Source organism: Labrus mixtus, chromosome 1, assembly GCF_963584025.1.
Source record: "Labrus mixtus chromosome 1, fLabMix1.1, whole genome shotgun sequence".
Lineage (NCBI taxonomy): Eukaryota > Metazoa > Chordata > Actinopteri > Labriformes > Labridae > Labrus > Labrus mixtus.
In genome coordinates this window covers 3349431-3374736 of record NC_083612.1, presented here as the reverse complement: position 1 = coordinate 3374736, position 25306 = coordinate 3349431, and the positions used below count along the sequence as shown (strand labels likewise).

The following is a 25306-nucleotide window of genomic DNA, read 5'->3' as shown; positions in this document are numbered from 1 at the left end:
GTTCAATTTCAGCAGCTGAATATATTCAGGCCAATCCCGGCCACCTGGACACCGTTATTTTTTACGATTAAAAAAAAAAAAAAAAAAAAAAAAAAGCAATTTGCCCTCCACTCCAAAAATGACCGTCTGGATGGTTCGCTCCCAATTTCTCATTATCCAAACCCAAATAGGCTATTGTACCATGTGTGGCTGGGGGTTGATAGGGGTTGTGTGGTAGAATAGGCTTACAAGAGATCATCATAGAAAAAATATAGCGATACAATGAGACTAAAATTAGAACGATTGTTCGCTGCAGAAGGAGCCTCTAAATAGGGCCAATAAAACAGCACACAATGCAATAATACATTCAACCACCTATATAAAAGGCTGAAGATTTCAACTCTACAATTGACACCATTTTCAGGAGCTTATATTATAAAGAGCAAGCAGAACAATAGAGACGTTTTCACATCTGCACTCCTGAAAATATCTAGATCATTTCAGGAGGACATGTCACTCCGCTGTTCATCTCCCTCCACTGGCTCACAGTTACTGCTCGCATCAAATTTAAAACTCTGCTGCTCGCTGACAAAACAGCGACAAAAACGTCTCCTCCTTACTTTAACTCTCTCATCCAGGTCTACACTCCCCCCCGCCCACTACGCTCTGCCAATGAAAGGCGTCTGATCCAACCTTCACAACAGGGTCCTAAGACGCTGACTAGACTCTCTCCTCTGTCGCCCCCCAGTGGTGGAATGAACTTCTAAACTCCATTCAATCTACAGAGTCCCTCTGCACCTTTAAGAAAAAGCTAAAGACCCAGCTCTTTCATGAATACCTACTAACTTAATGATGATGGTCTCCATATTATTGATGATGATGATGGTAATGACGATGGTTTTTGGTTGATAACGACGACTTATAAGATGGTTTCTATACTGATTAGAGCTCTCAAGAACTGCTCTCAATGTTGTGCTTTGCCTCTGGTCACTTCCTGTCAGCACCTGTGTGTCCAATCAGACTCAAAGCTGATCGTTTGCTCTTACTGACATTGTTCCCTTTTTTCTAGATCCTTGCTTGTGTTGTTCTTACTCTCTGATGTACGTCACTTTGGATAAAAGAGTCTGCTAAGTGAATTGTAGAATTGTAGAATTGTAGAGGACTGCTCTGGAGATTCTCCTGACCTGGCTGTTTACACATGCTCCTCACAGTGGGAGACTATCACTGTCAGACAGGAGGGGGGGCGGGGGTGGGGGGTCTCCTGAGGTAATACGTGATGTAAAATAAACCAACATGGAAGTAGTCGACGAAGCAACAGAGTCCGCTACATGACGGTCCAATGACAATATTTGCCTTAATATCAATGCCATGTGTAGTCTAATGGAATGAAAACATAAACAACAGAGCGGAGAACAACATACTGAAGAACAGAAAACATGCAGCAGGTTAATTACATGCACGGAGATCGTAGTGGTCGCGTGCAGCAGACACAGTATAGAAGCATCACTCCCCCTCCTATTGGCTGGAGGTGAACTCTCCAGAGAATATGCTGCTGCGTTCTCACATCAGCTCACTCAGACTTGCTGCAGAAAAAATTCTAGGGGTCTGTCAGGAGAAACTCTGGGTGAAGTCTGAGCGAAAAATTCATCTGTCTGTGTTCACACATACAGCGCCACCTGGAAATATCTTCAGTTTTTTAAGGAGATTTCTGCAAGTAAGAAAGCCCTATCGGTGATATACAGAACATGTCGTCTGGTTAAGAAATATGTGGTATATGTCAAAGATCTCGGACCACTACTCTGCAGTAGTGATGGTAGCAGCTGCAGCAGGATTAAATGGGTCCAGAGGAGATGGTGGAGAGAAACACTAGCAGCAGATCACATTTCGAATAACAGAAAGCTGCACTCTTGGCCTCAAGAACCATGAATTAGAATTGAAAAACCATGTATATCCATCGCAAAGATGCATTAAGTGTGTAAGCGCCTAGTCCACTTGTCTCCCTCTCTCCACCCACGCTGCTCCGACAGTGCAGGAAAGTGCACTCTTGCTTAATGAATTGAGACAGAAGGCCAGATAAATGTGACCAGTTCAGTAAAGGCAGCAGGCAGACACACACAGAGAGAGAGAGAGGCTGCGGCCTGCTCGCACCGGAGGCGCCCTGTAGTCCTATCCCGTCCTCACTCTCCCTCTGGTTAGCATAAACATCTAATAGGGCCTAAAAGCCTGAGATGAGCGCAACACATGCTGGGTAAGTGGTCGAAAATGAGACATGGAAAAGGTTTCAGGACATTCAAAGAACAGAGAACACAGGAAGCGTCTGTTTTAATCTCAGAGATATGTGTCCCTGCAGTGTGGCTCGTAGTCCTGCATGTATGTATGACGTCTCTATATGTGTGTCCTGGAGGGCGTGTGGGGGTCGCACTGGCCTATATGTGTTTAAATGAATTTAGCCTATGGCTCTTTTCTCCAGTGAGAATAAGAAAAGCCGACCTGCAACAAAAGTTTTGCTCTAGGATAGGGGATGGAGTCCGTGGGTGGAGATACACGCCGCAAAAACTAGGGCGAAGGTGTATCAGGGCCTTTATATGTATATATAGCAGGGGTTCCCAACCTTTTTTCATGGAGCCCCCCCTACTTGTCTCTAAGAAAAGCAGACCCCCCCCCCCCACCAGGACCCACATGAACAATCAGCCTACATGAAGACCCACTTCTAAACTATCCAGTCGGTGTGTTATCATGATTTAAGTTAATGTGTATAAATCTCATTTTGAAAACTCTCTGAACGGACCAAGCCTTGCGCCCCCCTCTGAATTTTTAAGCGCCCCCTTTGAGTGGGCCAAGACCACCAGGTTGGGTCTAATCTAGAAACAGCATCCCCTCAGGTTTCTGATCATTTTCATATGTAGATGCTTTGTTTATCTTTTTGTGTTTGTTGTATAAAATAACTACAGTCAATTTGGATTTGTGAGTTAGTTTGTGTGTGTGTTTGTGTTGGTGTGTTGTGTGTGTGTGTGTGTGTGTGTGTGTGTGTGTGTGTGTGTGTGTGTGTGTGTGTGTGTTGTGTGGCTGCTAACAGGGCCAGCTCATATCATCGCTGATCTGAGATGGAGAAGATGTTTCCTCGGGGGTCAGCGAGCAGCTGTCACTTCACATGAAGAGCAGCCAGGAGGGGGGGGGGGGAGTAGAAGGACGAAGCAAAGGGACGGGTGAGAGACGACAAAGAGGACGGAGGACAGAGCGGGGGGGGGGAGGGGGGGTTGTGTGTGTGAGTGAGGAGAGTCGAGGAAGGAGTGCTTCCTCAACTCAGACTCATGCCAGAAAAATTGCAAATGCAGTTGGAGGAGCAAAAAAAAAGGAGAAGTGAAGAAAGGGAATGGGAGAGAAGGAGTGATGAATAAGGCAGCAGGGGGAAGAGGGAGACTAGAGAGAAAGAGGAAATAACAATATATCCTCCTGAGGGGAGCACGGAGAAGAAGGAGAGCAAAACAATGTTGTGTTGTTGCATAAAGCGTGGATGAGACACAGGTCAGCACATCAGGCCGAACACAATATATGGAGGTGAGCAGTTCAGCAGAGAGGCCCGAATAACAGAAATAAAACAAGACAACGGGGCGACGAATGCCTCCCTATCACGCTTATCTCGCAGCCTTAAGTGAAAACAACAAACTCGCCCACCGCCGCCTCTCTCTCTCTCCCCTCTCTGCAGGAAATACTCTTTTCTGAAATGCAATAAAACTTAGCTGAGAAATAAAGTAGTTGATCGAAGCCTATTTATCGGCGCCAGCATTTCCCCCTCAGCTGTCAGTAAATGCTTCCCTCCTCCAACGGAGCGACTGTTTCTGTATTTATGGGTTTTAATAGGAAGAGCGTGATCATCATATTGACCGGCCCTGCTCGGATCCTAATGGACACCTTAAATCTCCGTGGAACACACTGTATTCTGGGGTGAGTTACAGGCAAATTAACATGGAGAGGGAGGGGGGGGGGGGGAGGCTCCTGCCAGAAGGGAGGAAAACAATCGCTCGAATGATTGTCAGACATTTAGGATGAGTTGGGGCGAGGGCGGGGGAGGGGGAGGGGGGGGGGGGGGGACAGGCTCCAAGAGGGAAGGAGAGGAGGCAATAAACGATTTTCATCAACAGCCGAGAGAGAATGAGATGGGTTGGAGAGGGAGGGAGGAATCCAATGTGTTCGCCCTCCATTATAAGAATCATAAAACAGTTTTAATGACCAAATATTGGCCTCTTTGAAACAAGATATTGGATCATATTACAAGCATTATGGTGTGTTACACGTTGGCACACACACACACTCTCTGCCGCAGACAAATTGTCTTGTGCTTTATGTGAGCGTCTGCATTAGTCTCTCTTCTGTAGGCGTGTGTGTGTTTTAAAAAAGACTCGCCTGTGTTGTTTCTTTACATCTATCACTACTGAAGGTGTTTAATGAAGACAGGTGCTTTGAAGGTAACACAAGAGGGAGAAAAAAGCAGCACGGCGCTGCGTTGCACAGACACAACATCAAACTTTTTAATGTCTTTTCTGTTTATTTGTTCATTTCTGAGTTATAAAGAGTGCTTCACTTCACGGCCATGTTGGTTATCTACCTCATCTCTGCTTCATGTTACAGCATGTTTTATAGTATACTACATTATTGAAGAACTGAAAGATGCTCATTATTAAGATTTTTCAAAAACAGGGAAGATGGGTTTATTATTAAGGATAAGTTTGGTGTTACTCAAAGATACCACATGTACATTTTGCCACCAGGGGCAATCAATAATACAATAACAAAAGATGACGTCGAGGCTTAGCGGGGAATCATGGGAGTTCTCTCTGCTACGCTGCATGAGGAAGCGTGAGCTGCTACTGAAAGCTGCCGTCCTGGTGCTGTATGAGCTGCTGTGATAAAAACGTCATGTATATTATACTCGGATACGTTAGCTCGTCTGTAAACATATTCTCTTCCTCAGGTCGGTTTCACCCGGTCGACTTTACTACGTCAAAGCGGAGTTTGTTTTTCATTGAGGGTGGGGGGAGTAGCAGAGAGAATCACTCCCATGATTCCCCGCCAGCCTCAATGTCATCTTTTGCTGTTGTTTTGGTCTAGAGCCCCCTGGTGGAGGAATATACACACTGTGTGTTTAATTCTGAAGACATAATGATGTAAGTATGGTTTTCTCAAAAAGACAATTATTACAATTCTGAACAAACGGGACACTGGAGATGGAGATGGCACTACTTCATTCACTGGTGTTAGCTCAGTGGGCAGACTGGGTTCTCCACTAACTAAACTTTGACCCTCAGCTTCTTTTTGAGACAGTTGACCTTGAACAAGACAATGAATGCCTCTCCTATTGAATGAAGTGATCTACATGTATTACTCAAACTAACGCCCAATCAAAGCCAGAACATTCAAATGGAAATGATCCCCCCCCCCAAAAAAAAAGAAGTCTTGATGTTGGAGAGGAAATTAATGTGGCTTTGAACGTGAGTTAATTTCCAACTGAAGAAGAATACAATATCTTTCATGCTCAAGCTAATAACGGCAGGTCAAAATTTGACAGATCAAGTAAAAAAAAAAAAAAAATGATGTCCAGATTGTTCATCATCATGTTTAAACATATAGTTGTCAAATTAAAGATATCCACCGTCCAGATGACGGACAATTCAACATATAAATCTAGCTGACCTTACAAATCAAACTGAAAATATAAACACTGAGCAGAAATGTAGTCTCTATTAGGAAATACTAATGAGGAACAAATCATATAAAATGCAAAATACAGGCCTGAACTACTCAAGCTACAAATCTTCTCCCTGCTCGATAAAGTGACCGCCACTATCAGCTGACAGTGAACGCCGTCGCTTGTGAACGGAGGAAAGTCGGCCTTCAAGTTTTGAGTAATTGAATTTGTGAAAGTCATCATATTACCCCATGATACCATATGTAGATTCAGAGGGGAGTTTCACAAGGGTCGTTCTGAAAACACCCCCAACACACACCGACTTACCACACACACACACACACACACACACACACACACACACACACACACACACACGCACACTGCGCATCATTAACGCAGTTTCCTATTTCACATCGCTTCTGGCATCGCTGCTCCTGCCTCAGAGGAGGAGTTGAGACGTGCGACTATAAACTCCACTTGATATTTGGTTACAAAGACGCGGCGGAGTTGCTCCTCACACTCACTGATTATCTCAGCGGCTCCATGACATCACCTGTCAGGACTTAAATATCCTTGACAAAGCTCCTCGCAGTTAAAAAAAGGACGAGGCGTCCTCACACACAGAATGGTGGGATCCGGTGAAGGACATAAAAAGTATACTGCATGCACTGTGTGAAGCATATTTTCAAGACCCTCTGGGGCACACTTGACAAACTGCAGCGCTTTTGCATTTCTACAGCGTACGTAAATATAGCAGGGAGGGCAGACACAAATAATGGGATGAGAAAAAAAACAATCTTTGTGGATATTTCAGGGTTTTGTGCAGAATCTATATGAGTAGCACATAGACCTCAGAGCTGCCTAAAGTTCAGACACATCGCTCCAAACATTTTGAAGAGCGAGGTAAAAAAAAGAGTTTACAAAGCAGTGGTATATCAAAATGTTTGTCAGAATGGAGTTCTGCTTTTACACATGCAGCCATGATTGTAAACTTCACGATGAGTCAGACTGAATTATGGTTCAGCTAATATTCAAAAAGGTTGTGTTAGGGAGGAGAACAGCTCTGAATGGTGCTCTGAGTGGAACTATTTTTTCTTTGTTGTTCTTCATTGCTTTCTCCTCCTTGCAAGATTGTAATCGGTAATCAGATCCCCTCAAGGAGGAACAAAATACAAACAAATCTTACAGGCACTGGTGGCCTTGTGGTTACTCCACGAGCCCCGTGTTCAAAGGCTACAGTCCTCTAAATGGTTAGCCAAGGTCTGAATCTGACCTGTGGCTTCTTTCCCACATGTAGTCTCTCTCTCTCTCTCTCTCTCTCTCTCTCTCTCTCTCTCTCTCTCTCTCTCTCTCTCTCTCTCTCATAAAGACAATAACTAAAGTGAATCTTACCTTTCTGGCTGTCGATGACAAAGTTTCCCTCTTCATTTCCAGTCGTGATCTTGTATGTGATCCCGTCCCCGTCAGGATCCTTCGCCAGCACCGTGGCAACGAGAGTGTTCGGTCCCGCGTCCTCCGAGACAAACGTCCGATATCTGATCAGACACAAACAGACACAACATCATCAAACCTCGATTCCACCACACACACACAAGTTCGACCGGTTAAGTTCAATGTGTCTGAAGATGGAGATATGGAAACAAGCAAGAAGAAAGACCTTCTGGCTAAATCAAACAGCGGTGAAAAATCAAAGTTTCAGCAAAGTTAGTTTGAGATTTTCGTAGCGTTTCTTCAGTCTGAACTCAAATGAATTTCCTTAGTGACTGAGAGCTGTTGACACAAGAGACTGAGACTCATTTTCAGCACAATGACGACACAAATAGGTTTCAACATAAAGACCAAAGCACATGTAGCACCTGTCCAGTCATTGTTAAACATCATGTGATTGCAGTGAGGAGTATCTCCACCAAACACAGCATCGCCTGTGTCCCAACATCGGCTTGTTAATTGCTTTCACCATGAGCCCCGGGTGTTAATCTGTCCCTGAACATTTACAAGAATACAAACCAGCAGAGTGGTGAGGAGCAGCATACAGAGCAGCAGAGTCAGACACAACCCGAAACACCTCAAGATGAAACAAAACCACACCTAAACATAAGGTCATGCATATACCCGTTATCACCTTCACTCCCATGTGATAATCCAGGAGTCAAACCAGACACACACAGAAAGCAGGAGACGTTCTCAACACAGCGCTCGGCCCTCGTTGTTTTGGCGCCTGTTCTGCATGAAAACAGCCGAGCCAGATGATCTAATTGTAGGTGTAAATATGTCAATTGCTGCCTCCTAAATCATTTGATAAAGATCAAGTGTGCAGGAAAAGAGCGCAACCTCGACATCAGCATCCTCGACAGCGATGCTTTCACTCCTCTGTTTAAAGCTTTTAGCCTTAAGTGATGCTCCTGAGCAAAAGAGCAATAGAAGCAGGAAATATCATAACCTAATCTTCACACAAACAAAAGCATCTCACAAGAAGGTCAGAGATTTACGTATGAATGCATTTGATCAGTGGTGATGAAGTGGTGCTCATTTCATAAATAGTCTATAATGCTCAGGAATGATTTGAGGGATGATGATGATGTGCAGCGTTCAGTGCTGCAGGGGCTTTATTTTTTACTCTTATCTCAGGGTATAACTTAATATTAGGTTTTTACCTTTAAATTAATTTAGTATTTGCAACAAACATCTTTAATCTGCTCATCTTATCCAGGCACACGCACACAGGCACAAACACCAGGAGCTTGCCTCGTGTTTTGAAAAGTTCCACTCGATATATATATATATATATATATATATTCTGTTATTTATAGGAGTTCAGTACAGAATCAGCAGCAAGCAGCTGTACATTAACTTTATTAAAATGAAGCCATGAGAAGCTTCAGTTTTGATTGGAGCATACGCCACAGCACACTTATTTTAATCTTCTTGGACTTAGAACAAGAGAGACATCATTTAAAAAAAAATCTGTAGTCAGAGCAAGCCATGTTTTGGATGGCAGCTACAATCTAAGCTAACCGGTAGATACTGGACGTGTTGGTACTGGTACCATAGTGATTTCGGTACCCATCCCTACCCGTTTCTGGAAACAATGGTGCAAATTCCTCATTGCATTTTAATAACTAACAAATTGGCAACTGCAGTGATTTTATCCCTTTGTTGATGTCCTGTATTTATATTTTTCTATGCTTTCTTATGATGATATACATATGGGTCTGTCAAAGTATAGTACATCTATTCAAATGGGTAAATAAAGCAAGTGTGTATTTTCATCTTTTTCAAACACAAGTCATTTCCAGCTAACATTTCTTATCAGCCCACACATTCAAATCGGATCTCAGTCTCCTGTGAAACTCCACGAACTCCTCGGCTCTCTCCCTTTGTGTCTTCGATTTGCTCTTTGAACTTCAGCTTTGAACTCTCCTTTGGCCTTACAAAAACTCCAAACCACTGGTGTGCTTGGAAGTCAAACTTTTCTTGAAAAGGCCAGCCTTTCTTCCTCGTTGACTTGAGATCACAGCACATTCTTCAGACAACATTTCAGCTACTCTTACAGGAACATCGGGAATCATCACAAAATGTAACATACAAACCTGCCTGGCCATTTGTTCTAAATCAAGATTTATCCATATTTAAATACATACATATATTGTCAGGATGTTGGATGTTGGATGTGTTGGATATATTGTCAGGATATCTCCCTGATTTCTGACTCTATCTATCTGTCCTATCTTTACAATAAAGGCACAAAAAGTCCAAAATAAATGAAACCAGCGGAACTCCCAAAATCTGCAGTTCCACCTGTGTCCACTGGAGGCAGGCTGCAAAAGCCCCTGAAGTCACATGTTAACGTTTAAACCAGCTGAGAAAAAAAATAAATCCTGTTGCAGCCTGGTTCTAAAATTGTTTTTGGTCTGAATAGCTCAAATTTTTATCTGCACACACTGTACAAAAAAGTCTGATCTCCAAAATCATAAAACGATTTATGGTCTAATTCGGGATCTAATCTGAGAGCAAGTGGAACTGTTGCGTTTGCTGCAGAGAGAGGTTTCTTTTCCCTGAGTGGTAACCTCAAGATAACATCAGGTGTCATTGGGACGTCATCTTTGCTGGTAAAGCTTGTAATAACGACAGTGGGAAAAGACAAACAATACTTCACAGATTGACTCTCGCGTTTGAGTCTGACAGTCTCACAAACAGACCTAAACCAGTCTTTGATCGAGTCTGAACCTTTTAGCATAGACCTGAAGATGAACTCCTCCTGCAGTCGTTTATCAACAACTCACATGTGACTCCCGTTCCAAACACAGGTCTAGCATCTCTGACAGCCTGACATAAATATCATTCCAGCGAAGAGCTATTTGTTTCTCACTGAAAACAAGGCACTCTCATTACGTGCAGAACACTGTGATCATGTTTTGTCACCGCTGTCTCTCTGCGTCGACGAGCGCTGCAGTAGCTCAGCCTGGGAAGATCAGTGATGAGCCACTCGTTTGCTCCGTTTGCAGGCTGTTTAGTAATTTCAGCTCACAGTCTGCGAGCCGCACACACTCCCTCCTGCAGATCAATACACGAGTCAGACGAGAGGAGAAGCTGTGCTGTGTTTCTTTATTATGTAGTTTTCTCCAGGAGTACACAGGGCACATTGATCAAACGGCTTCTACTTGTGGTCTAAGGGAAGCTATTTGAAAGATCATTAGATAATTGCTCGTGTTTATCTCACCTGAAAGCCAGGAAGAAGTCCTGATGGTAAAATTGCAGATGCTGTCTGTGCATGCTAAATGTATGCACGGTTCTTCCACACGGGCGACTAAGCCTCCTTTGTCCTCAATCCCCAATTTACCTCCTCTTATGCCTTGCAGATGCAGACTGAGTAATCATAGTTTCAAATGAAGTTGGCTAACGATTAAGCTTACGATTATAAGCAGCCTGACATGGCACAGCTGATGTTGGACTGTATTGTCTGCAGGGGAAATGACCTTTGTGATATGTGGAAAACTTTCAAGAGGAAAATTCAAGAGTTGAGGCGCTGGTGGTGCAGTGTTTAGTGCGCGCGCCATGTCTGGAGGCTATAGTCCTCCAACCGGGCGGCCCAGGATCGAATCCCACCTGTGGCTTCTTTCCCACATGTCATTCCCCACTCTCTCTCTCTCTCCCTGATTTCCGACTCTATCCACTGTCCTATCTCTCCATTTCTTTTTGATCCAGCAGATGTCGCCCTTGAGCACCAGCATGAAACCAAAACAACTCGCGCTGCATTGTTGTGTTAGCATGCTAATGCTAGCGATCTTTATGATGCTCGTATCTTCACACTGCATGTAAATTTACCTGAAATGAGTGTGATCTAGAAACACAGTTAAGCAGTGAGTACAGTATGTTATTCTTCTTTTCTCTAGTCCCTCAATTAAACAACTTTTATACACGAGGGGAGGAGTCAGCCGGCCGTCCGGGCGATGTAAACAAAGTGAAGATAGGACTCTGAAAACTCTGAAAACATCACAGACAGTGGGACTCGGGTGTTACACCCATTGTAGACAGTCATGACTCACAGAGTTATTTTCAGAGGAGATACTTGATTTATATTATATTTAAGTGTGAAAAATCACAAATAAAGCCTTTAAAGGCACAAAAACCTCAAAAAATAAAGTCACACAGTTTAAGCGTGTGTCTTTGTGCGCATGGCATGAAAAGGCAGCTCAGGTGTTAATCTGAGAGCAGCTCAGAGTCTGACATATCTGAGAGGGCCGGTCAGTCAACGATCAGGGCCAAACAAACTGCAGCCGGTCAATCGGTGCTCCTCTATGGATTAGAAGATAATGGGGCCACTGCCATGGCAACAAGTCATTTTATAGGGTTAATCCTTCTTGACCCTTAATTGAACCTTATTAAATCAAATACCTCTCTGCAATGCTTCTCAAGAGGACGACAGTAGGGATCTGCTGTGTGAGTGACCGGCTATGTGAGCGTCTGTAGAGATAGAGGTACGATAGAGAGGGATCAGGACTGAGGGAGGAAGAATCCCCAAAAGTCAAGCAACTTCTAAATGCCTTTTGCAATCACATCTGGGCTTCACCACGACTCCAATTTGGCCAGATCAATACGGGAATCGATTGTGAGGCACACGACAACGCCTCCACGCACTGATTACTTTTTTACCTCTCCGTTTTACTTTGTTTTCATTCTGTTAATCAAGGGAGAAAATAGATGCATCCCTGAATCCGCTGCCTGATTTCAGATGTGAAAATGAATCACTGCATCGAAAGAATATTGTTCATTTAGTGTGTCGCGATGCGGCGATGATGCAGCATGGAGGGATGTGAGGGGGTCTTTTTGTTGAGTAGCTGTTGGGTCACTTCTGTCGACTGGATTGTGCTCTTTAAAAAAAATGTCACTCCCCCTCTCCTATTGGCTCGAGGTGAATTCTCCTGATTGTATCCTGCTGCGTTCTCACATCAGCTCGTTCTGACTTACAGCAGAAAACACACCAGGAGGCTGACAGTCTTCTAAAAGTGTGAAAGTGTGAAAACTTTTAAAATGGCAAAGAGTTGGCAGAAACAATCCGTGCTCAGAGCCAGGCGCCAGGGTTCAGGTGGTGTGGAGCCCCGAGGTGAGCACCAGTAATAACTGCAACAGATGTGACTCCAATTTGTACTGAAGCAGCATCGTTTGCAAGTAAATGAGAGACCCACAGCTTCAATGTGCCTTCCTACTTTGTAAAAAAGCAGGATGAAGATTACTTGAACAGGTCTGAGGCTGTCATGATTTTTGAGTTTCCGGTTTTTTCTTGGTGTTGCTTGTTTCCCTTGTGTTGATGGGTTTCCTGTTGGTGTTTCCTGTTTTATTTTGTCATTTCTTATCCTCGTGTCTCTCCATGTTCTAGTGTGTTTTGTTACAGTCTTGAGTTTTCTATGTCTGCAGTGTTTCCTGATTTATTTTATAGTTGTCCTCAGTGTTTCTTGCCCTGCCTCTGTGCGTTTCCCTCCATGTTGATCGCCCTCATTGTCTTCACCTGTGTTATTAGTCTCACCTGTGTCTGATTACCCCTGTGTCTATTTAGTCTCTGGGTTCCTTCCCTCGTGTTGTCAGATCATGGTAGTAAGTCGGTGTTGAATGTCAGTCTTCCTTGTTATTTCCTCGTTGCTCTGTGTTTTTTTTACCCTTGGTGGTTTGTTGTTGAACATTTTGAATTAGTGAGTTTTGTTTGCCTTTTGTTTAATGAATATAGTTTTCTTTTAATCTGCAATTGGTTCCACCTCCTTTGTTTCTTTCCCACACCCGTGACAGAGGCGTTAACATTTCAAAGGCTGATCTCATGAATCTGAGGAAAACAAACATCTTCAAACATGATGTCTGAAATGTATACGGCTTTACATGTACTTTAACATATGCACTGGTGTGAAGGTGAATATGTCTGATCCTGGTTCGAATCCCCGTCGGACAGGAGTCTCTCTGTGTGGAGTTTGCATGTTCTCCTCGTGCATGTGTGGGTTCTCCCTGGGTACTCCGGCTTCCGGCACAGTCCAAAGACATGCTCGTTGGTGACGCCCGTAGGTGTGAATGTGAGTGTGGCTGGTTGTCTGTCTCTATATGTCAGCTCTGTGATTGACTGGAACAGTCCATGGTGTAACCCCGCCTCTTGCCCAATGACAGCTGGGATCGACTCCAGCGACCCTGAACAGGAACAGCGGTAAAGATGGCTGGATATTTGGGTACAATATTGTATACATGCACCAAAGAAATAAATGAACATTCTTGTAGGAATATGCTTTCCATTTAAATCTGACTCTTTATGTTTTCACGTTTGAATATCTGACATGAAGCCGTTGTGTTGTTAAAACTTCCTTAACTACTCTGCTGGGACGAGCCTCTGCATCTGTTCACTGACTAAGACAACAGACGCCACAGAAGTTATCCGCATTGCAAGTGAAAGTCCTGAGAAAAACAACATATTCTTAAAGTTGCTGCAGTGAGGGCGTTCTTCTTGAGGCCCCGTGTCCACCTTGAAAAGCTCGGGCTGTGCGCTCAGGAAAGCTTGCATCAAGCACTTGTACGCTGTCTCCATGACGACAACATCCTTGACAAAGACCACGGTATGAGCTTTTTATCTGAAATCGATTTATTCCGTTTAGACTCTGAGCACAGAAGATGATGTCAGTACATGTTGCATATTGTGACCTTAATTTAAAGTGTAACCAAAAGAAGGATTTAGTTTATTAACGAGACATACTCGGTCAGTAGATGCAGTGAAAAAAGTCCTTGGTATACATTGTCGTTATTCGTTATTTGTGTCACACTGTGTCCTTGTGCTTCTGAGTTTGACTTCATGAGGCTTTTATCGTCAGTCTGTGGAGACTGCGTCACTGCTCTTATCAACTTGCAGGGAATCAAAATACAGGGAATGAAAAAATAAAGAAAATCTGATTTGGAGGAAACTGTCTCCCATAACAATAACAGGTGACGCCTGAGCCGGGATTATAAAGAGATGGGAGCAGACTGAGATATCAATATATCATAGCAAAACTTTTAACTTAAAGATGAGAAAGTCTTGGTGTCGTTGGCCATCAGAGTAATTTCATATTTGACAAAAACATCCATCAAAAAACAAACACAACTCTGATTATTTCCCAGACTAACTCACTTGACCCTTCGTATTTTTAGATGCTATAATTTACGACACTATGGGGCAAAAACCTCTGTTAAGGTCTTTTATTATTCAGCGCCTATTATAGTGAAAATACAGACCTCAAAAACTGTCAATTTAAAAGTAGAAAATGTTGTGGCAGACTTGCGTTTGAAGGATAATATGAAGACGTTTTGTTTGCAAGGAAACATTAATTCTACAATTCATGTAGCAGACGCTTTAATCCAAAAGGACGGACATCAGGGAGTAAGAACAACACAAACAAGGATCTAGGACAATGTCAGGAAGTGCAAATGAGCAGCTTTAAGACCTTTTAGACACACAGGTGCTGACAGGAAGTGACCAGAGGCAAAGCAACAACATCGACAGCTGTAGGTATTTACATTAAATAAAGCTCAGGTTTTAATACTTAAATATGTGTGGTGTCCTTGTGCTCTGAGCCTCGGCCTATCAATGCTCAGACACATCAAATGTATATCACGGTAAAAACTAAGGTTGTCAACATCGATACCTTTGAATACCTTTTTGATACCAAGCAACACAAACACCATCATTTGAAAGAATAGCAGCGGTGGAAATTAACTTTTTTGCCTACCTGCCACGTTGGCTGGTGGTTTGACATTTTTTTATTTTTTTTTTACCAGCCAGTTTAATTTAACAGGCACCTTTGTGTAATGACATATATCATTATAATCAAGGCGTATAGTATTCAGGGAACAGGCTGTTTATGGTTCATTATCTTATTTTCCGTCATTGGTTTTTCAACTCTAATGCAGAGAGCAGCTTGTTATATAGTTAAGTCATTTACACATACTTCTGTGAAACTCCTGAAATTTGCAGACGACACCACCGTCATCGGTCTCATCCAGGACGGGGACGAGTCTGCTTACAGACAGGAGGTGGAACAGGTGGGTTACTACTGCTCCACCATCCAGAGTGTCCTGCAATACGGAGACCCAGTCTGGTTCTGCAGCCTCTCAATCCAGCTACAGTCTAGAATACTAAGACTCCTGGGCCTCTCCGCAAAGATGGTCGGTCACTGTATTGAACACTCTGAGCTGCACTATGCACACCCTCGGACTGGCTTGGAAGATAGCCTCCGACCCTTTGCATGTCCTACATGAGGAGTATCAGCTCCTGCCCTCTGGGAGGCGATTTAGGGTGCCAAACTGTAAAATGAACAAGTACAGACACTCCATATCGCTGCTGAACAAACAGTAGAGCAGCAGGCCAAACTGCAACCCACACATTCCCAATCACTAATGTACTTGACCTGAGCTGCACACGGACTGTGAGCACACTCACATTTCTTTTAATGGACAATCTCCTAACATTATTTCTGTACTTATGTCACTCCTGAAATGTGATTTTGAGTGCAGCTTATGCTGTTTTTTGAGTGTGATTTGATTGTGATGAGAGGCTCTCTGGGCTTGTAATGCAAGACAGATTTCTGTGCAAACGGACAATAAAGTGTTATCTTATCTTATCTCGACCCTGATCACAGAGGACCCCTCTCACCCCCTACACCCTGATCACAGAGGAGCCCTCTCACCCCCTCCACCCTGATCACAGAGGAGCCCTCTCACCCCCTCCACCCTGATCACAGAGGAGCCCTCTCATCCCCTCCACCCTGATCACAGAGGAGCCCTCTCACCCCCTCCACCCTGATCACAGAGGAGCCCTCTCATCCCCTCCACCCTGATCACAGAGGACCCCTCTCACCCCCTCCACCCTGATCACAGAGGAGCCCTCTCACCCCCTCCACCCTGATCACAGAGGACCCCTCTCACCCCCTCCACCCTGATCACAGAGGAGCCCTCTCACCCCCTACACCCTGATCACAGAGGAGCCCTCTCACCCCCTCCACCCTGATCACAGAGGACCCCTCTCACCCCCTACACCCTGATCACAGAGGAGCCCTCTCACCCCTATTCAGAGGAGACCTTCTGTCACTGTTGGGGCAGAAAATAAAGTTTATTATTTAGTATGTAAAATAGTGAGGATGCTGATGTTTTATCTTTATTTTTTGTCTAAATTTCTCTTTGTAATGTTCGAGTGCAAACCAAAGACCATTTCATTTCAGGCTCGTGTGATCTCCTGAGGCAGGTGAAGACTGTGTTCTGAAGGTGTGAGGTGGATAGACGCTCAAGCAAGATCACTGCAGGAAGCCTCCCAGGGTGGTTTCCCTGGCAACAGGCAGGTGATGGTAGGTACAGTAATAGGGTCCTGATGGCAAAGTGACAGGAAATAGATGAAAGGCAACTATTCTGTCACTCAGCGGGGAGAGAGAGCCGTGTGGTGAAGAGGTGGATCTGAGAGTACGGGTATAGAACTCATGAAAGATGAACAAATACAATGTGTTCTCTTCTCCCTCTGCTTTTTTGTTTTCTCCTTCTTCTTCTTCTATTCCTGAATTTCTCTCACTTATAATTCAAGCATAGAAAAATCATATGACTCTGACTTCAAAATGACAAGGCTCTGTGTAATTCTCTGTAGCCTTCATTCTTGGTTCTGAAATTGGAAAACACACACACACACACACACACACACACACACACACACACACACACACACACACACACACACACACACACACACACACACACACACACACACACACACACACACACACACACACACACACACACACACACACACACGGTCATTAATGCATGCTTCCAAGTCCAGGAATCGATACAAATAGGTCAGATTTTCCGCCTGGATAATGATATCTTTAATGACCTCTCTCTCCCTCTCAGTTCCTCACGTTCATCACATGGAACAACACACACATGCACAGTCTCAACACACACACACACACAAACACACACACACACACACACACACAGGCGAACACGGCATGTCTACAGGGAAAGTAATGAATTTTATCTTTATTAAATTCATCTTGCCAGACTGTCCCTGCTGTATCACTTTCTTCTCGGAGAAAAAATAAGTGTGTGTGTGTGTGTGTGTGTGTGTGTGTGTGTGTGTGTGTGTGTGTGTGTGTGTGTGTGTGTGTGTGTGTGTGTGTGTGTGTGTGTGTGTGTGTGTGTGTGTGTGTGTCTCAGAGTCATACATCATAGATTGTCCAGTACAGTTTTGTGGCAGCTGTAGTCGAGGATTGAGGGCTACAGAAGAAAAACTAACTGACTGATTATTCTGCTGTCACTGACAGTAAATCAATACAACCATTCAGACACACGCAAACACACACACACACACACACACACACACTAAACCCCTTCTGCTACAAACAGCATAACCACATGCATATCAGATACATGATGCATGAATGCACTCTATAACTACATCACTCCGTCCATACCAACACACCCTACTTTGCTGGGACATTCTCAATTACTGAAAGCGCACACACACACACACACACACACACACACACACACACGAACACACGCCGAGTGCGGGCTCAGGGCCTCCTGAGGGTGCTGGTGGGCACGGCTGATTGACCCGGCCTCACCAATCTGCCCAGCTCTCTGCCAGAAAATCAACCAATTAAAAGATGCAGGCAACCACAGCAGCACTGGGGGGGAAAAGCACTGGAATTGTGGGTAATGGCAGCTGCAACGTTGAATTGGGAAGCAGCTGTAAGGAGCTGACCTGACAAGGCAGGACACACACACACACACACACACACACACACACACACACACACACACACACACACACACACACACACACACACACACACACACACACACACACACACACACACACACACACAGGCTCTCTCTCTAAAATAGCTCTGGTGAACTGTATGTTAAATGCCTCTCTTAGATATCCGAATGCAATATATCTCACACCCTCATTCGAGTTGTTAAAGACCCTCATCAAACACTGAGGTGGTTTCAATCAATCTTTGTCTATTCTCCAGAAAACAGTTTGTCGAGTGTGGCGTCGCACTTTAACGACGGAAAATAACAGAGTATGAGATACATCAAATGAATCTTATCGAGGACTGAAAGAAAATTACAGCATCTCCAAATTGCAACATTTTCTTTTAGACTGAGAGATAAATTGCATTTTGTAAATTGTATGGATCTGCAAGATGTAGAGCCATATTCATTCAGTTTTCAGTCTGTGACTGGCACAGAGGCCTGGAGGGCAGAAAGAGCTTAGGAAAGACGTGGCTACCACTGAACTCTCTGGAGCTGCAGCACGGTCTTAATTTTCCATCTTATTGAAACATTGCATGTTGACATCACCTGACAACTGCAGAAAAAAACGGAGATATGGCACTTGTAACCGAGACAATAATCGCTAAAAACAGCAAGGTCTTTGCTGGAACTTCTCCTCGCTGATGTTTACAAAAAGGAAAATTCTTCCCCTTAAACTGACGCCTGGATGAAAGTCTACAAAAGAACTGACAGCTTTATGTCTGCTCGATGTTGTTGGGTCGACGATGCTGCCATTTGGAAAGAGAACGGCAAAAATCTTCAACATCATCATCATCATGTGGGTGACAATTCGCTAACGTTAGCTAGTTGAAGGGAGGGTTGATCATTTTTTAAAACTAGCATGATTTTGAAAGTAGCATTCCCTCAGTGCTCCGTCTGCACCCCCTCCCCTCTGTGCTTCCTCAAAAGCCACGCCCCCTCACTTACATGCACAAGCGCCGTTGCTCCAGAAGTGGACCTCAGCTCATGCTTTGAGTGTGAGCTAGAGCACGCAAGAGGTAGAGAGCGAGCAGGGAGACAGGGAGGCGTCTGATTGGTTCATCAGATTGGTACCTCGTGGCAGACATTGGTTGAAGTTTTTAAAGGCTTACAACTGATACAGATGACGGATTTTCTTTGTTTCTTTTTCAGAGAACATGAGTTATTAATTTCTGTCAGGACCTAAAGACAATTTACACCAGAATCTTAAAAAGTGGATCTGGAGGAAATGACCTTTAACATCAGTGATGGTATCAGGATCACTGTCAGCTGCCTGTCAGTGTTCTCGGGGCGGTAATGTTTGTTAAAGGTAGAAATATTTGAATCAAGTTAAAACAATATTTAATGACTAGAGGAGGAGAAGGCTGTTCTTTTTATCCCCTCACTAGAGACAGCGGAGCGTCTAACAGCATTCACCCACAACCTCCTCCTCTCCAGGTTTTCTCATTTCTAAATTCTGTAGAACAACAACGCGGACATGTCTCTTCGTCGGTAAGTGCGTCACATTCAACAACATTTGTCTTTCAGTTAGCATGAGGGTGCCGTAGCCTGCAGCAGTAAGTAAACCTTTTCTTGCCTTCCAAGTGTGAAAACTATGAGTTTCTTGTGACAACATCTGTAAATCCAAATGTATGAGCATATTTGTGTGAATTTTATATATAAATCAGAATCGCCCCCTTAGTGGTCATCCAATGTAAAACAATGAGAAAATACAACAGCATCAATTTCAGACAAAGAACTTATTTTTCCAAAAAACATGACTTACATGTGTTGGGAGAACTCAGGCGCCTCGTCGTTGACGTTGGCCATGCGTATCCGTACTGTAGTCGTGCCGGTGCGAGGGACCTCCCCCTTATCAACCGCCATCACCACAAACTCGTACAGGTGGTTCGGTCTCTCGTAGTCCAGAGGCCCCACGGGGAAAATGGTCCCATGAGGAGAAATGGTGAAGTCTTGACTCAGGGTGTAGTAGGTTAACTCAGCGTTCTCCTCGGAGTCGCAGTCACTGGCCGATACTGAAGATTCAAACACAGACAGAACAGGCCGTCAGTTCCCCTTTCCATTGGCTTTTACCAAAGTTGATTTAATAATGCACAAACAGACACCCCCACAAACACAATTCATTGACACAATGGCCCTTCAGTTTAGGAGTGTGTTGTTACTCTGTCCATTCATCCAAACTGAAATAAAGTGTCAGGACTACGAGAAACAAAAACTATTGACTTCAAAAAAATCTTCATTGGCTCCCAGTTCAGTACAGAATCCAGTTCAAAGTGTTATATTACGAGATGTATTATCCTCACTTTCACCAGAACTTATGTCAGTCTGGGACACATATTGAGTAGCGTTATGAGATGTGTAGCTTAAAACCCTCCTTATTTATCTCATACTGGTGTCAGTTAAATCCCTAATTTCAGCCTCTGCCTGAAACGCTTCATTTCAGCTGCTGTCTCTTTAAGCCCCGCCTCCCCAGGGGCCCACTTTCCTCTGATTGGCAAGTTCTGTTTGCAGTTGCAGGGACATTTGAGTGAGCTTCCAGGTGAGCGTGTCTTTAAAAGAGCTGCCGGAGCGGGCGTGCCCTACAACCTTTTTTCCATGCTTTTGCTCTGATACATCAGCATATCCTGACTGAAGTCTCACGAGGTTCTCGTAACATCTCGTTCAGAGCCGCATGAAACCACGTCCGGGGATTACACCAACAACTGTGTATCTTGTGTTTAAAAAACTTTGCCAAAGTTTTTTTTATGGACATCCAACATCGTACCATTATATGCATGTATTTAAATATGGATCAACAGAATAGATCTCCTTTAAGACATCTACCCTGTTTCTTCAGAAACATTTAAATGATTTTAACTAAGTGGATCTCAGCGACATAGTTCTCACTTAAACATTTAAAGGAAAGCTTCAAATTCAAATGAACCCAAACTTCAGAATCATGTATTAACAAGAGTGAGGCCTATAGGTGCATACATTACATAGCACCAATAGATCCAGGGGTTAATGGATATGAGCGGGTGTTCTATCACTTTTCCTGATATGATGCACTTTGTTCTACTGACACCTTTATTCATCTCCAATCTGTCGTTTCATTTTTATCAATCTGATTTGTGTCATGGAGACAGAGAAAAAGCAGCTCAATGAAACAGGATCTCAACATGGGTTCAGGAAATCTATCCACTTTTCACGCTATGAGACCAAAGTGAAGACTGAAGAGGAAGTGATACTCCCACGGACCTCTAATTCGTTAACACAATAGAGGGGGAAACGCTCCGTGCACGGTATGCTCTGAAAGGATTTTCATTCTGCAACATTTGTGTTTTGAATTCACACATTGGAAATCCATGCAGCCGGGACACGCTCGCCCTGAAATCGATTGCCTTGCTAAAACTGAAAAGACCACCAGGGATTCAAATAAGCATATTTTTCTGCTAACGAGTCATTTCATCGTTAAACTCGGGGTTCTTTAACCTCACATTGCATTTGTTCCCATACGCACAAAACACTCACAAAGAGCCATTGCACATGAATAAATACATGTAAATAAATAACACACAGATGCAAATACGCCAGGATTTTTCCTCAATAAAAAAACTGTATAGTATAAAAGATGAGAGTAAATCTGATCTAATATGCTTTGCTTCTAAGGGGCCAAACTAAGCCAAGCATATTAAGATCATTATTCATGTTCAGCAACTTCCTAATTTACCATCAATAAGCAGTAATTAAGACGGTGTTAATGGAGAACTCTTAATTAATGACCTATTATATATAGACTATGGTCATGTACAATACGGTGCTAATAAGGTCTCAATAATGACTAATAAGCAGCTCATACGCTACTAATTAGCATGCTAATAAGCAGCTACTTAAAGGTGAATATTGTGACCTTAATTTAAAGTGTTGCCCAGATTTCTTCTGCCATTCTTCTTTTATTGTTTATTCATTTCATGACCCCTTGACTGCAAGTTCAAGTTCACCAAAATCTGGTGCAAAAATAGAGGCTGCACGATGGTGCGGTTGGTGTTGCCTCACAGCGAGGAGGTTCCCGGTTTGAATCCCTGTCTGACAGGAGCCTCTCTGTGTGGAGTTTGCATCTTCTCCCCGTGCATGTGTGGGTTCTCTCCAGGTACTCCGGCTTCCTCCCACAGTCCAAAGACATGCTCGTTAGGTTAACTGATGACTCTAAATTGTCCATAGGTGTGAATGTGAGTGTGGCTGGTTGTCTGTCTCTATATGTCAGCTCTGTGATTGGCTGGCGAACAGTCCAGAGTGTAACCCCGCCTCTCGTCCAATGACGGGAAAAAAGGTATAGCTAATGGATGGATGGACGGAAAATTATCAAAGGAGGTTATAAAATGTTGAGATGTGTTGTGTTTATTCTTAAAAAGCTGTATTTCAGCTTCTATCTGATATTTACTAAAAGCATGCTGTGATCTACCATAAGCACAGTAACAGGGATGCATGTTTAATCAATAAACAGCTTTAAGTGTTTGTTTACAGATGCAGAAATAGCTTCTCAACATGAACTCAGTCATATTGCCTCTTTAGTGGGGAGAAATGTAAATACAAAAGCTGAATCAAATTAGGTGTGGAAATGGAATTGTTTTTTGGCAACACATTTTATGTTACTCAATATGGAGTCTGTAATTTTCTGTTATTTAGATTCATGTCAGCTTTGAGAGTTGGGTAAAGTGAATTTATGTTTGTTTACGCTGCTCTACAGTCCTGCTAACAAGGAGTGACACTTTTCTGAACTGCTGCTGAAACGTGGCTGTTTCGCTGCTTTAAAGTGATGAATAACCTCTCATCCAACGACTGCAGGAAAAAAATAAAGAAATGCAGGACTAGTATTCGCCCAAAAGTCTGATGCTAGTGGTCGCCAAACACATGTCACCTATGAGTCAATATTTAATTTACTTAGCAGAGATTTGTCCTCTTCAGAGTGTTGTCTTGAATCAGCATTGTTGTGATGGCATCATTGTGTCAGGGGGGCTCCAGAACATTTCTGGCTGTGTCTACCCTGTATTTCTGGCTTATAATGATTCTGTGCTGAAGATGGAAACTGCAGGAGCCTCAGATCTCCACAGAAAGCAAGATAATTGGCTTGTTGGAAGAATTTTTTTGCCCACAACTTGGCGAAACACACATTTGTCCTTTCTCATGATGGGACTGATTATGGGATTACTAGCACATGATTTAGCAGAGTGATGCTGGATGCCTATTTGTCTCTGCTCATTTAATTTAATACTGTGCTGTTTAACCCGGTTAATCAAGTATGGGGAGGAGGGGGGGGATTGGGCTGTGCAAGTTTCAGGTGCAGCTTCTGAAATTTAATGAGAAAAACAGAGGTGTTTTTTGGCAAGGTGCAACTTGCGTGAGCAATTTTCCACCTCATCAACTTTGAAAGCTAATTGCCTGTGATCAAATCTGAAAATTGGAAACGGGAAAAGGACGCATTGCACCGTTTTAGATATCATAGTAAAAAAGATATTCTATTCATAAAACACAAAAGAATATATTTTTGTTTTCCTGTGAATATATATTCTAAAAACCTTTGAATGGAGACGTGCAAATAAGAACATGGCACACACACGCACACACACATACCCACACAGGAGCTCAGCAGGCTGAAACTTCTCACCTCCCTTGTTGCACCTGTTGTTTGCGTGCATGTTGAATGCATGCTGTGCCTACTACACCGTGCACCTCACATCCCCGCACACATGTACTCTCTCAATAAATCCCTCCCTTCAGAGCACTCCCTTTCAAAGTGTTGACGATTTAAAAATTACAATTCATAAGGCATTGAGTAGAGTGATCCTTAGATGTGAAAAAAAAAGGTTTTCATGAAAAATCTTGTGGACTAAGGTTGTTAAAATGTTTACAGCTGATATATCATCTTACCATAGCTATTACAATGTGTGCATGACCAACAGTCACATCACAAGACGAGCCATGTCCGTCCAGTGACCTGATGAATGTCATGCTGCCACTGTTGTTTGTTGCAACCAAAAACAGGGTTCTTGTTATATCACCATCAGTAGTCAGAGAACAGACCTGCCGTGCATGCAGAGTCTGTGTCTCCCCTGTATGTGAAAATGTTCTGGCTGCAGGCGACGCCGCGGCCGCCACAGTTACCCCGTCAAGACGCTCCATCACAGATTTAAAATGAGTACATTCCCACTATCAGCAGCACCTCTTCCCGCAGTGCTCGTTAATGCTGTGGCCACTTATGCAGAGCTGATTGTTTACTTTGCCCCGGTTACACCTGCAGCGCACGCGTTGAAGGGTTGTGAGAGTCGGGCGGCTGCAGACAGCGAGCTTTTGTTTTAATTAGACGTTACTATCACAGGGCTGGTGACACAAAGTGTAACTTTGATCATCGATAGAAATGGTTAATGACATATAAGTTATAACCTGTCGCTCTACCCGTCTCTCCCTCCCTCCACCTTAGCTCCTTAAACACTGCATGTGTTGGAGTTTTGAATTTGACTTTTATCATAACTCAGTTTATAATTCTGGCAACGTGACAACCCTATTACAGACTGACAGTGAGCCCCAGTACTGGCATGGCTGTAAGAATCGCTTTTAGGTCCCTGTTTTTGATCCAATACTTTGGGAAAGTGCTGCTATTGACAACCACAGAAAATGATGGCCATTACTGTGCATTCATGAATTCTCTTATTATTACTATTATTATCTGTTCCTGGTATCTGTGTGTTTCTGTATGCCTCGAACTCTGACGGCATATTACATAACAGGATCTGTTCACGTTGACTCATTTTCCCTTCTGTCGTATTGTATCTACAGTTTGTTAATCAGAAAGCCATCTCTGTCAGAGAGCGCTTCAGTTTCTGTTTCATGAGCCAATCAAAGCCGCGGGACCTTGGATGCAGGCACGTCAAAAATAGTTTGATATTTAAAGGATGAAAGTGCAACATTTTACACACACATGACGCAGAAATCAAATATATCCAATCTCCCTGTGTTGTTGTCAGAGCCGTGTTTACATGGATGGGACGGCTGGCTCCTCCCCTTTTGTATAAAAGCTGTTTTAGTCAAGAACTAGAGAGAAGAAGAAGAACATACTCACTGATTATTTGAAATTTACATGCAATGTGAAGCTACGAGCTAACTAAAGAGCGCTAACACCACAATGCAGGACACAGGTGATTGCAGCTCGAGCAAAAGACAATTGCGTCCACAGCTTGCACTTAAAGGGGACACATTGTGAAAAATCTTTTATATGTTTTTGAACATATATCTGTGTAACCTGAGAGTCTACTGACCCACAACATGTGAAATAAACCCATCCAGTCCTTT

At 43.4% G+C, this 25306-nt stretch overlaps 1 protein-coding gene across 1 annotated transcript in view; it reads right to left on the bottom strand.

Annotated features, from left to right (window-relative positions):
- Positions 1 to 25306, bottom strand: part of si:ch211-186j3.6 (neural-cadherin) — a 300686-nt gene that overhangs the window by 172839 nt on the left and 102541 nt on the right. Inside the window, exons 6-7 of the mRNA XM_061044393.1 lie at positions 19746 to 19995; positions 7061 to 7203 (exon numbers count right to left, since the gene is read on the bottom strand). Coding sequence (XP_060900376.1) covers positions 7061 to 7203; positions 19746 to 19995 — 393 coding nt within the window. The remainder of the gene's footprint in view (positions 1 to 7060; positions 7204 to 19745; positions 19996 to 25306) is intronic.